Source organism: Lycorma delicatula, chromosome 7 (genome assembly GCF_047948215.1).
Source record: "Lycorma delicatula isolate Av1 chromosome 7, ASM4794821v1, whole genome shotgun sequence".
Lineage (NCBI taxonomy): Eukaryota > Metazoa > Arthropoda > Insecta > Hemiptera > Fulgoridae > Lycorma > Lycorma delicatula.
The window spans coordinates 88266251-88279375 of record NC_134461.1 but is presented as its reverse complement, the minus strand read 5'-3'; the positions used below and the strand labels follow the sequence as shown (position 1 = coordinate 88279375).

Genomic DNA, 13125 nt, shown 5'->3' with positions numbered 1-13125 from the left:
CGTCACTGAAAAATAATGGTGGTCTTTCTCAGATCAAAGTGGTCACAGCTTCCTTCACCCCATCATTGGTTGTGTAATGATTACCTTTGAGATCAGGGAAGAAGTGAAAGTCGCATGGAGCCAAATCTGGCAAGTATGGCGGAATAGGCTCAAACTTCAGCTTGCGGAGAGCCATCAGAGAGTTTGCACAGTACTCATCATGAACAGATTTTATGGTAACCCAGTTGCTTGATAATATGGCCTATTCGTTCTTTAGATATATGATATGCCTAATTGAATAGCAGTTTGTTGCTGGGTGATTTGCCAGTCACTTTGAAGCAAATCGTCCATCTCCTTTCAATTTTTCTTGTCAGTCACAGAAACTGGTCATCTACTGTGAGGTGCGTTCACAATTGTCACTTTATCAGCTTCACATTTGTGAAATTTCAACGCCCACCTATTCACAGTACCCTGTCAGCAGTTTCACTACCATAAACTGCTTTTAAATTATGAAAAATATTAACAGGATTCACATTTTCTGTTGTTAAAAATTTGATCACTGCGTGCTGTTTTAACCGTGTTGACATATTGGCCATACTCAACTCCATTTTCTGCTACTGAAAACAAATCAATAAATGGATTTCAACGCATTGTAGCAGGTTTGTAGAGGGGGATTTTAGTTACTATGTGCTGTCACGCCCAACTTGACCTTTTGTTTCCTTGCAGCACGCTAGTGTGAAAAATTTATCAGCTGAGCCTCTTACTTTATTCATTAAACCTTACAATCCAAAAGATGTCTGTATAAATACACTGACCAAGTAAGCTATCAGCTGACAGATAAATACCTTTTCTGTGTTACTTCATTAGAAAGCTGAAAAATAATGTTTTAAAATAGACTTACTCATATTAATCCAGAAAGTAAACACCAGAAGACAATTCATTAAAAAATGTTGGTGTCAGATAATCAAACTTTATATTTCCATCAATGGTAGTATTTCTTACCTCTGCTACTTTTCTCCTTGCACCATTAGCATGTTTTATAGGAAGTATATATTTATTCTTTCTTTTATAAACAAAAATAAGAATTTTTTTTAATATTTCCTGAAATGTTCAACTCGCATCTGTTGAAACAGAGATAGATTCTAGATTTTTAATAGATAACTCATAGAATTTTCTTTTGAATCCTAATTAAATGATCTAAATTTGGTCACTGTAGACAATCTGTTATTTTTCATCTTCTTTTTTTAATTATAGGACAACAGCAGTACAAACCAAGTTAAACTCCTAGATGCTCCTTTCATTGGGTTGATTATTTTTATACCAAATAAAAATCATATAAATATGATTCAATATTTAGAATTAGTTTGTTACAGTCTAACTATCCTCAGCTCTCTTAATCCCGAATCCTACCTGAAAAGTACAATAGTGACTGCAAAAGATTTAGTTTTCCTCCAACCTTCAACTATTATGTATTAAATAGTGTTGGATTCAGCAACTCTGTGATGTTTCCTATTTTATTAAATGGGAATGTGTATTAGTTTTCCTTATTTGTAATCTTTTAGTTAATCAATCAATAGCCTAAACCCCCAAAATCATAATCATTGCCAATCTTCTGTAAGAACATTTGATGAGAAATGTTATCAAATGCCTTTGGAAGATCCAAAACAATTATGAAAGCTCTATTACTGCAGTCCAACGATTAACCAAATCTGCAGTAGTATCACTACTGCATATTATATTCAACCCTATAATATAGATAAAATATTAATAAATCTCTTTAAATAATAAACTTCTTAACGAAGCTTTCTGTAATGTTTCACTGCAACTCAGTGATATTGATTGATATTAACAATATCAATATCTCTTTTCCCAGCTTTATAAATAACATTAATTAAAGATAATTTTAATCAATCAGTTTTGTAATTTAAATTGGAAAGGATTATGAATTTTAATTTTGCCAATTTTGTTTGATGTCCTAAATGATATAAAAATGGAGTGACATATTTAAAATATGAAGGGAGTTTGTGTGAAATGTAGGGGAAGAATATATATTTATGAACGAGGTAGTCTTGATTCACAAATCAGGTAGCAGTGATAAAAAAAGAGTAAAAAATTAAAAAGGGACATGCTCTGTTTCAGAATGGAATAATGCAGCACATACTGAATTGTTTTTTAAGTTGCATATAGAAGCAATTCAGGAAATTAAATAAGTCCAAAAAAAGTTCACTGAAGTTTTTTTGGCAGAAACCAAAAATGAGTCATAAGAAATTTAGAATGATACATATTTATTGTTAGGAGAGAAAAAAATAAAATAAGACTAAAACAAACAAATGGAATGTGAAAGAAAGGAGGATAATGAGGAATTGATAAGGTAGAGGAACATATCAGAATTTACAGAATTTTGTAAATTTTATTTAGGTAGTAAAATTAATAATTAAGGATTGACATAAATTGAGGATAGATCTTATGTAAAAAGAAGTCCACTATTATCAAACTATTAGATCTAAGAATTAGAAAGAAATCCTTCAAAATATTTTGACAAAAAAATATTTTATAGAAAATCCTTTGTGAATTATAGAGCTTTATAGAAGAAAAAATTAAGAAAGAAGAAGGAATTAGAGATATTTGAAGAGTGATGTTACAGAAAGTTGTTGAAAATGAGTAGTTTGGTCAGTAAAGTAGAAAATTAAGAAATTGTACAATGAATAAAAAAGTTTTGACTGAATTTTGTAAAGAAATGAAATTGATTAGTGGGCTGTAACCAGTCATCCTGATTTAGTAGTAAATTTGCAAATAAAGAATGTGTGGATGTAAAAAGTTTAGAGAAAGGCAATGATTGGAATTTATATACATTGGAAAAAGTGTAGTAATTATGTTAAGGTTAAAAAATTGAAACCCAGTACTCTCTAATAGTGAAATATTTTATCAATTGTAAAAAATGAATATAATTCTGATTTTTGTTTTTATTCATTTTTGAAAATTTTTTACTAAATAAATTAAGCAGGTTGACACTAGCTTGAAATTCTGGAGAACCTTATTCATAACGTTTTAGCTAATTTGCTGCCAAGTCCTTGTGTAAATGGTTTTATTAACAATTTCTCACTATCATTGTTTGGGCCAAGCCGAAAAATGATAATTTTGGAAAAAATAGGTAATGGTGATTTTCAGATCTTGGTGATTGTGACGTCATCCTTATAATACACTTAACTGTTTTACACATCTTTCATTTTTATTTATTCCATATTTTACTTAATGAGCAAAGGGATATGTATCATATAACTCATTGTTTCCCCTACAAAAAGATAAAATAACTTGTTGATTTCCATTTAACTTTAGCTTTAACTTCAGCTTTATTGTGAATGTGATACAATGTAATTTATGAGCAGCGCTAGTCCAAGGTATTCTTTCTTAAAATATTAATGTTTCATTACACAGCCAGTTCTTTGGTGGATAAAGTGAAGGATGTCACTTTCAAGGTTGTATACTACCAGCCTGCATTTAAGTGGGTTGTGCATGCTAATACACAACAGTACATTTAGCATACTGAAAAAGGCAACAATGAGAAACCACATCTCACTTTTCCTAGCAAACCTGGTATACAATGCTTATTCAGATTGCTTAAAACTATTTGGTTATGTCAATATATAAATTATATAAAAATTTTGTTTTTGAAACCTGTTGATCGCGTTTCATTACAAATATACAGATTCTCTTGTTAAAAAAAAAGTAACATAAATCTGTTTTTTGGTGAACTTTATAATTAATTTAATTTAGGTGTCCCTTTTGTCAAAAACCTGTGATTGATTAAAGATTTGTAATCAAGAGTGAGATGTAATTATTCTATTAAATAATAAGTTTTTATTTTATTGATTATAATTAATCTGCTAATAATTAGTCATTAGATTATTTACACATTTGATCAGGAAATATAATGGCCATAATTCTTCAACTGTATAGTTTTTCATTAGCCAGACATAAGCAGCTGGCAGTATATGTTTCCGAAAGGAACTAACCAAAAATCCTGTAGGAGCTAGATTTCTCTATTACTGCTAAGGCTTTACATAACAGCTGATAGTATTGAAGTCCTTCAAGCATTGAAGGACTTCAATGCTTGAAGGACTTGCTGTTTATACAACAGCATTTTAAATGCTGTATAAACATTTTTTGCAATCTTTGTAGGCTAATAAAAAAATCTTTCTTTTTTCATAAAGTATTTAAATGAATATGTAAAATATACATTTTTTTCTTTTTAATTTCCCATTAATATATTTTATGTTGTCAGTAATGTAAATTATAAGTAAAAAATATGAGCTCTCTGTAAGATCTGCTTTATTAATTAATTACTTTTTTTTATTTGTGTAGGAAACAATTAATTCAAGTGATGTATCAGAAGAATCTAGAATAAAGATAGAGGTGCAATTGAAAAACAGTAAACAAAATAATCGCTCTTCTAGTTGCTGCATTGAGGGTGCCTCACCAAATAGTAGTACTGATGGTAACTTCAGAGTTGGTAATGAAAATTTACAAGAAGCTCGTTCTGTTGTACAGGTAATCTTAGTCTCCTTTTTTATTATATCACATACTTACCAGTATTAAAATTAATTTTAATATAGTAAAACTGATTGTTATAAGCAGCTTTAACTACGTACTTTTTATTCCATTGAAGAACTCCTTTCCTTCTCCAATCATAGGTTAGGTATTATTGAGAGATAAATGGATTAGATTTAATTTTGACCCTATCCTAGTTATGAATCACAAGAATGTGGTATTAAAATACTTCTTTTCATACCACCAGTATTTGTATGCGTTCATAAACATTGTTCCGTCAAATTATGTGACAAAAATAATTAAAAACATAATACAACTTTTCTAATCTAAATAGTAGAGCTTTTAATCAAAATTTTAAAATCTAGCCTTTGGAATTTATTTTTCTTTTACTTCAAAAATAATTTTAAAATAAGTAATCGTACCTTACCAGTTGCAATTATGTGATTTTTAGAACATTCTGATGTACAAAATCATAAGTAATAAAATGTTAGCCATAATCAAACAAAGTATGTAATGTAATCCAAAGCTACGAAATAAAAAAAAAAATATTATTCTAAATGTACTCGTAATAAGTTAGTAGTGAATAAAACCCAGTAATGAATATGCATTTAAATTTTACAATTTTAATTTTTGAAGCTAAGATGTTCAGCAAAATAAAAAAAATAACCAAAATTTTAATATTAAAATATTAGCATCACAGTTTTTGAAAAATATTTTTTTGACTTTTTGAAATTTGTAGTCTTCTAATAAGATCTTTAATGATTAAAATATTCATTGGATTTGATTTAAATAAACTGGAGCAAAATTTAAAAAATTGGGAATTCCCTCATCAGGGGAGGTGGCATTATTAGGTTGCTTTAGTGACTTTATCGTCTAACAAATACATTTTGAGCATTAAAAATTTGTAACTGAAAAAAAACGTTTTTTTTTTCATTTTTTTAGTTCCTGAGGGGAAGCATTAGAGTAAATTAATTTTTTAAGAAAGTAATATGGTAAGTAGTGATAATAGATTTAAAAAATTTGATGTAGACACCACATGACTTCTTTGTACACTATTAAATTACATATACACATTTTTTTACAATCAGAAGTTAATAATTATTAATAAATCAATATATTTAAATTAAAAAAAAAAAGATGAAGTTTGATTTGAACCAAGTATTTCATTAATTAAAATTTTATTTGACTATAACTCTGGAATCAATGAAAATAAGTACCACTTTGATATATTGTTGAAAAGCTCTCCATGAGGGCTTATTACTGCAGTTAAGAAAAAGTCCAAAATCCATTTTTTTTGGATTTCGGGCTTTTTTAGACACTTTTGGTTAAGTCGATTTCAATCAAAAGGGAAGATGCACACATAACTAGATGTTACAATAGTCCTAAATTCAAAATTTCAACATCCTACAGCTAATTGTTTTTGAGTTATGCAAGATATATGTACATACATATAAATGTCACAATGAAACTAGTAAAAATGGATATTTCCGTTGAAATTTGAAAACCAAAAAATATCACAATCACTATACTTCCTTTACTTTGTTCAAGGAAGTAAAAATTAAGATTTCTACCTTTTAAATGCAATGATTAACTTGCAAGATCGATTTAAATTAATTGTTCTCTTTAATTAATAAAATATTTTTTGTTAAACAAATCATCTCTTCTAAACTGAATCAAAGATTAGGTTAATCTTAAGATTAGGTTGTTCTTACATTCATCTGCTGTGTACTCATCTTTTTTTTGGTTTAACCTCCGGGTTCACAGTCAAGCAATTCTTTCCACAGAGGATGAGATGAGTGTTTTGTAGCGTGTCTGAAAAATGTCATGCCTGACCGGGATTCAAACCCAGGACCTTTGGGTGAAAGGCCGAGACGCTACCATTTGCGCCATGGAGGCCGGTGTGTGTTCATCCTAGTTCATGTCTATCCTCAGGAGGGTAGTTTCTACCACAAATTTGTAGTTGCAGGTTTGGCTGCATATGCAGTAAATTTTGAAAGCAATTCATTTTAAAGTTGATCTCCTTTCCTGGTCTTTTTATTATAATCCTATCAATATAGCCTTTCACTAACAGAAGAAACCTCGCCTCAGCCAGCTGAGTTCTAATGTTTTGTACATTACTTAAGTATTGAGTTTTACTTTCATTTATAAAAACTTAAATAGCCATCATCTGACAAGATTTCAATTGATTAACATATCTAATTGTTAAACTTTTGTCAAGAACATAGAAGAATATACTTTGGAGGAAACTTTTCATTGGAATGAATGAAAATAAAATATTTCATCAAAGAAAATTTTGAGTCCAAGTCATAGCCTCCAGCATTAGTGAGGGCAAAATTCTATACATGATTGTTCTGAACTAATTTTTAAAACATATGTTTTTTCTTTAGGATCAAGTGTATATGTTTTTAAAAATTACACGTTACAGTTCTCAGTGGATGATTCAGGGATGATCAAAATGGATATTTCTGTTGAAATCTAAAAACCAAAATTTTTTGCAATCACAATAACATAGATACCTAATGAATGATAACTAAAAATAAAATATAAAAAAACAAATCATTTATGTGAATGGATAAGTAAAATAAAAATTGTAATTATCGATTTCTTCTCTTTAAGGCATGATAAAAAGAGAAGAAATCAATGATGACAATTTTTATTTTATTTATCCTTTCAGATTCATGCCTTGTGATTTTAATTCAAATGCAAGATTAAAATTTCATCCTAATTTCATCCAAATCAATTGAAGTCAAATTAAATTTTTGATTATTTTTTTAAAGATATTTTCTGCTTTTATATTTAGAAAAAACTGTATAAAAAGTTATTATTGAAAAAAATGTATTTTTTTTTTTTAATTTCAGTATCAGCATCTTACACTAATGGGAGTAGAACTACATATTCATACACGTGGTGATTTACGGCCGGATCCAGAATATGATCAAATTAAAGCGATATTCTACAGTATTTCCAATGATGTACCAGTTACATCTGATAAACCAATAAAATTTATTGGTAAAATTTTTCTTGAAAGTGTATTAGTGCAAATTTATTTTATCAGTAATAAATAAAGTAAAAATGTCACTTGCTGTTTATTTTTCCTTTAAAAATTTAAATTAACGCTTTCACAGTGTGCAACATTTCATTACTTGTATTAATGATTAAAAAAAAAATTTAAAAAGAAGGTTGTTATTTCATCTCAGTCATATTAATATCATTGTTTTTACATGACCTCCCAAAAAGGAGTGTAATGTATTTAGGATATATGTTTGTTCATACGTAGCAGCTCAACAGCTGAACCGATTTAGATTTCTGTCCTAGTATTGGAATCCTTACATTACTGGGACTGTCACAGGTGATATAAATAAGTGCATATGTAGTAGTGGAGATGTACCGATTAAAGCACAAACTTTAATGAATTGAATTAATGAACTGTGAGTCTCTATCACTGTGTTAGCTGGGTTTGAACTGAATGATTCGAATCAATTGAATGAATAATATTACAGAAGTAATATTATATTAAATTTACATTAAATAAAATAATATTAAATAAATTTAAAAAAAATTCTGTTTAATAGTTTAATAATAATGGACTACTTGTGGGGATAGTGTGTGAGACTAGAGCAATAAGGTAATGCGAGCACCTTTTGTGAGGATAAGCCAATTATCACCATACAAACTGGTAGCAAACAGAGTGCCCTTGGAGCACTGTTTTTGAGAGATGTAATGGGGTGCTCTTATAATATCTCTGCAAACAGTCATCTGACCTTCAAAATTCAAACGTGGTATTTGTTAGTAGGATGACAAACAAGTATGCATTAGGCACGCTCTTGATCTAACAGATCGGTTATTCGGAAATGTTAGAACATTTCTGAATGTTCTAACAGACATAATGACATAAATGTCAGAACATAAATTAACTGATATACTTAGAAATGGACCTTATTTAACACTGCATAGCATACGAATGTACTGTTTATAAATATACATCTGTTAGTAGAAATTAATGTGAAAGCATATTCTTCGATAAAACTATTTCCATAGGTTTAGTGACAACAAAACAGACACAATTCAGCAAATTATAATAATAATAATAATAACTATATTTATACTGATTTAAATGATCTTTGATTGTGTTGCATGGTAGTTCTTATTAAACGACTGCCCAAAAAGGAATGTAATGTATTTGGGGTATATTGTTCCACTGCAGCAGCTCAATAGCTGAACTGATTTAAATGTATGACCCCGCGTTGGAATTCTTACGTTACTGGGAGTGTAAGTGTAATATAAATACCATTAATATATATATATATATATATATATATATATATATATATATTAAATAAATTTGAAAAAATAGAAAAAAATATTTATTATATAGAAATTTGTTACCCACATGCTCTTCAGTTATACTATATTAGTAATTATCCTATATTAAAAAGCAATGGTTTTTTGGCAGTCATGTTTTTTAATTTTTATTTTTATCTCTTCATTGTATGTATTTTTCAAAAAAAGTTTTTAATTTATTATTACTTTTTTCTAATACTTTTATGTCCTACAAATTTAAAATGTATGTTTGTTGTATTTTATGTGCTCTGCGTAGTTTGATGTTTGTTTATATTTGAAAGCTTCCAGAAATTTTTTTAAATGCTTTATTTGCCATTCCTGCAAAGAATTAGTAAAATCCTTATTACTAAAATTAATTTTATATACACCTCGTTTATCACAAATGTTTTTATTATCTGATTCATTATTATTAATTAGTTTTTGAATCTCTTGTCATTAGTTTAAGGAGCTATTTTATAAAAGTTGGTGAGATGTTTTTTGAAGAAATGAAATTATTATTTTTTGTTATAGGCACAACATTTTTATTATCATTAACTATAAGAACAGAGAATGTTTTCTCTTATTGTTTTTTTCCACTGCTGAATTTGTTTATTAATTTATTTACTAAATTATTAATGATATTTTTATTTTATCCATTTTCAGTTGCTTTATATTTAATTAAATTTAATTGCTTCTTTAATATGATATGATCATCAATGTATTATAAAGCTCTGTTTATCATATTATTGTATGTAGCATTTTTTTTTTTGTGGAATGGATGAATGAGGAGATTATTTATTGTTGATATTGGTAAAACTGGTTTCCTGTATAGTCCTAATTTTAATTTTCCTTTATTCTTTTTAATATTTATGTCAAGAAAATTTATAATCTATTCTCGATTTCTACTGCATTTATTATATTTTCATAGAAATCATTAATTTTATTAAGAATTATTATGTGTTATGAATTTATTTTGTTTATTACAAGATCTAAAGTTTTATGTTGTGAATATGTCTAATATTAAATATAATAATTTATTCTCTACTTTGTGAAAGTATCTCTGATAAAATATTATTTAATGGGGATCCCATTAGTAAATCTTCTTCCTGTAACATAAAATCCATTATTAAATGTATAATTAATTTGGTTAGAGTGAGTTCTAATAATGATATTATTTGATTTATTATAGAAATGTTTATTTTATTTTTATGTAATAATTTTTTTTTTACTAATTAAAGCTTCTTTTACTAGAATTTTTGTACACATATTGTTTATATATCCTATGAAAATAACATGTCGTTGTAACAAGAAATTAAAAAAAAAACTAATTAATAATAATGAATCAAATAATGAAATCATTTATGATAAACCAGGTGTATATAGAATTAATTATGGTAATAAAATAAATTTTATATAGGTATGACAAATAGAACATTTAAACAAAAATTAAGGAACACTCACAAGTAATCAAATATAACAAACAAAAATCAGACAATACAGATCACACATAAAATACAACAAACCTACATTTTCAAATTTACAGGATATAAATAAAAGTATTAGAAACAAGTAATTAAAAATTAAAAACACAGCTTTTGAAAAAATACAAACAATGATATTAATATTATAAAGGAGCAAGTGAGATTTTAATATGATGGATTCAAGAAGTAGTAGAATTTATATAATGATAAATATATTTATAGACAGCAGCAGCATTACCATTTAATTGTTAAATACCATTTAACAATCTGAGTAAGCAGAAATAACATCCTTCTTTTAAAAATTTTAATACATCACCGTTGAAAAACTGGTGCTGCACAACCATGATGAAAGTACTAACATGAATTTTTGTAGGAAAATTTTATAAGCAATATGTGATATTTTTATTTTATTTATTATTGATAATTATTATATACTGCTATGATTCTAAACTACAAATTCATAAATTTATTTTCCTTGTTGTGTTTAACTTATTATTTATTCATTAATACAAATTTTATTTTTAATTATAAGATTGTGTAATAGAACAGGAAAAGCAGATTATATATTCATACTACCTGAATACCTTGATTATCAGCAGATTGAATTCTTATCATTGTCTATAAATCAGTAAAACTTTAACATATCATGAGATGTACCTTCAGTAGGGAATAGACAATTTTATCTGTGCGGGAAGCACTATTCTCTTACCTTGCTCTAGCTTGCCATAAGACCAGAGATTGCATTGTATCTAATAAGTATCTATATCTTAGGGGATTAGGAAGTCTGGCTTTACCTGATAAGCACTTTCATCTTAGAATTTATTTATAGCCACTGTAATGGAATTGTAGTCACCTGGTTTGGTTCACAGGCTGCTGTCCTTTCAGATTAGGTGGATACATTGAAACTTGTCTGGGGTTTGAATTAAGTTGAGTTCACTAAGGGAACTAGGACTAAATTTTGTTGTTGTGATCAACATCTTTGGTGGTATGTTGTGTTAATTTGCCTTGAATTACGAGTCATTCACGAAATTGGCTCAATATAAGTAGAACTAGGCAAGGAGTTTGCACTTCCATGAGCTCAGTTAGCTAGTTCAGAGGGATACGATGTAGGACATTCAAGAGATGTCCGGACGAGACCTACAGCGAAGGCAAAAGCTGAGTTAATAAATCACCGATGCAAATGTCTACCGAGGCATTTACATTGGTGGCATCCCAACGAGTCCAGGCTTATTGCTATGAGATGTGAAAAGTCAGAGGGCGATAGACGACTCCCATTAAAGCCCAACAGGGCTAGGAATGGGGGGGGGGGTTTAAAGACAACCGGAACGTCACTAGGTGGTTGTCTTCCCCTAAGTGATTGGGATGTCCTTTCAGATTCTAAGTATGCACTGACTTTTCAGATCCTGGTGTTCTTAGCATGGAAAACACAGCAAGGTCAGATCTGAACCCAGAAAACTGAGAAGAAAAGGAAAAGGCAATCTACCTTTCAGGGTAGATGGAGAGTTTACAATCTTGTCCTGGACCGAATAACTATATTAAGTTAGTTTTGTTAGATAATTATTGAATTATAACTGATTTTGTATTTTTTTAATCTTTTATTAGGTTTAAAAAGTACTTAAATATTTTTTGTATGTTTCATTTAGGTATAATAAGTACTGAAAAACTTGAAAAAGCAACTACAATTTCTTATGATTCAGTTTTGTGTGTACCTGATGAAAAATCTTTAGTTTTTGAATTTATTCAACTTGTTCGGAAATGGGATCCAGATATATTTTTGGGATATGAGGTAAAGTATTTATAATTATCTATATGAAGAAAGAGTTCTGTGTATAATATACTTGATATTTTCCATGTTTTGGTCCCAAAAAAGATTTCTTTGTTTGTTTACATGTAAGTAATTTCTGTTTCATACTGCACCACCAATGCACATTTTGCTTTGTTTACTGAGAACGTTTACCAGTGGCAAAATTTCTAATCTGTTTGCACGTAAAATAACCGTGCGTTTAAAGTCTGTATCATATGTGAAACTTTTTTCCATGATGAAGAAATGGTTAGAAAAACATAACAATTAGTTAGAACGGAATGGTTACGATAAAAACAAAGAATAAGAAGCCAACAATCTTTATTAATATTGTTGTTGAATAAAAAATTAAATACAGTGGAAGTGAAAATTAGTTAAAATAACATAATCAAAATTCTTCTACTTTGAAGGTATTTTTAATGGATTTGAAATCCCAGGTTACTTTTGCTGCTGTGTTAAATTAATAACATTCTCAGAAAGAATTGACTCGAGGATTAACAAGACAAGTAAGAATATAATGCTTGTGCATTTTATCAAATTATAATGATTATTGAATTATTTTTTAACTATTCTAGGTAGAAAAATTAAAACTATTCTTCTAATTAAAATATTAAATTTATTATAATAATAAATTGATTTGTTACAGATTGAGATGTTGTCATGGGGTTATTTAATACAAAGAGCGTACAATCTAAATATGAATTTAAATGTTGAATTATCTCGTGTCATTGGCACAGAAGGTTTTGCAAAATATGAAGATGATAAAGGTATGCTTGGTGGTGATAGTGAAGAATTTGAAGTCAAATTAGCCGGAAGAATTATTTTAAATGTTTGGAGATTACTCAGGCATGAGGTAATAATATTATCATTGTCTATAATTGGTTACACAAATTTCTAATTTGCATATATTGTAAATTTAATTAAATATTATTATCTTTTGATTCATAGTACATCTCTAGTCTTAATTTATTATTTGTAACATAATAAATTACTAAT

General features: G+C 28.2%; 1 protein-coding gene across 4 annotated transcripts in view; it reads left to right on the top strand.

The window, feature by feature from the left end:
- PolZ1 (DNA polymerase zeta catalytic subunit) overlaps positions 1 to 13125 on the top strand; it is a 103442-nt gene that overhangs the window by 57343 nt on the left and 32974 nt on the right. For all 4 annotated transcript variants that reach the window (XR_012757071.1, XR_012757072.1, XM_075370993.1 and 1 more), the window contains exons 14-17: positions 4342 to 4527; positions 7386 to 7536; positions 11972 to 12114; positions 12776 to 12982. Coding sequence is in view for 2 of the 4 variants with exons in the window: in XM_075370993.1 (XP_075227108.1) it covers positions 4342 to 4527; positions 7386 to 7536; positions 11972 to 12114; positions 12776 to 12982 (687 nt within the window). In the remaining 2 variants the exon portion in view is untranslated. The remainder of the gene's footprint in view (positions 1 to 4341; positions 4528 to 7385; positions 7537 to 11971; positions 12115 to 12775; positions 12983 to 13125) is intronic.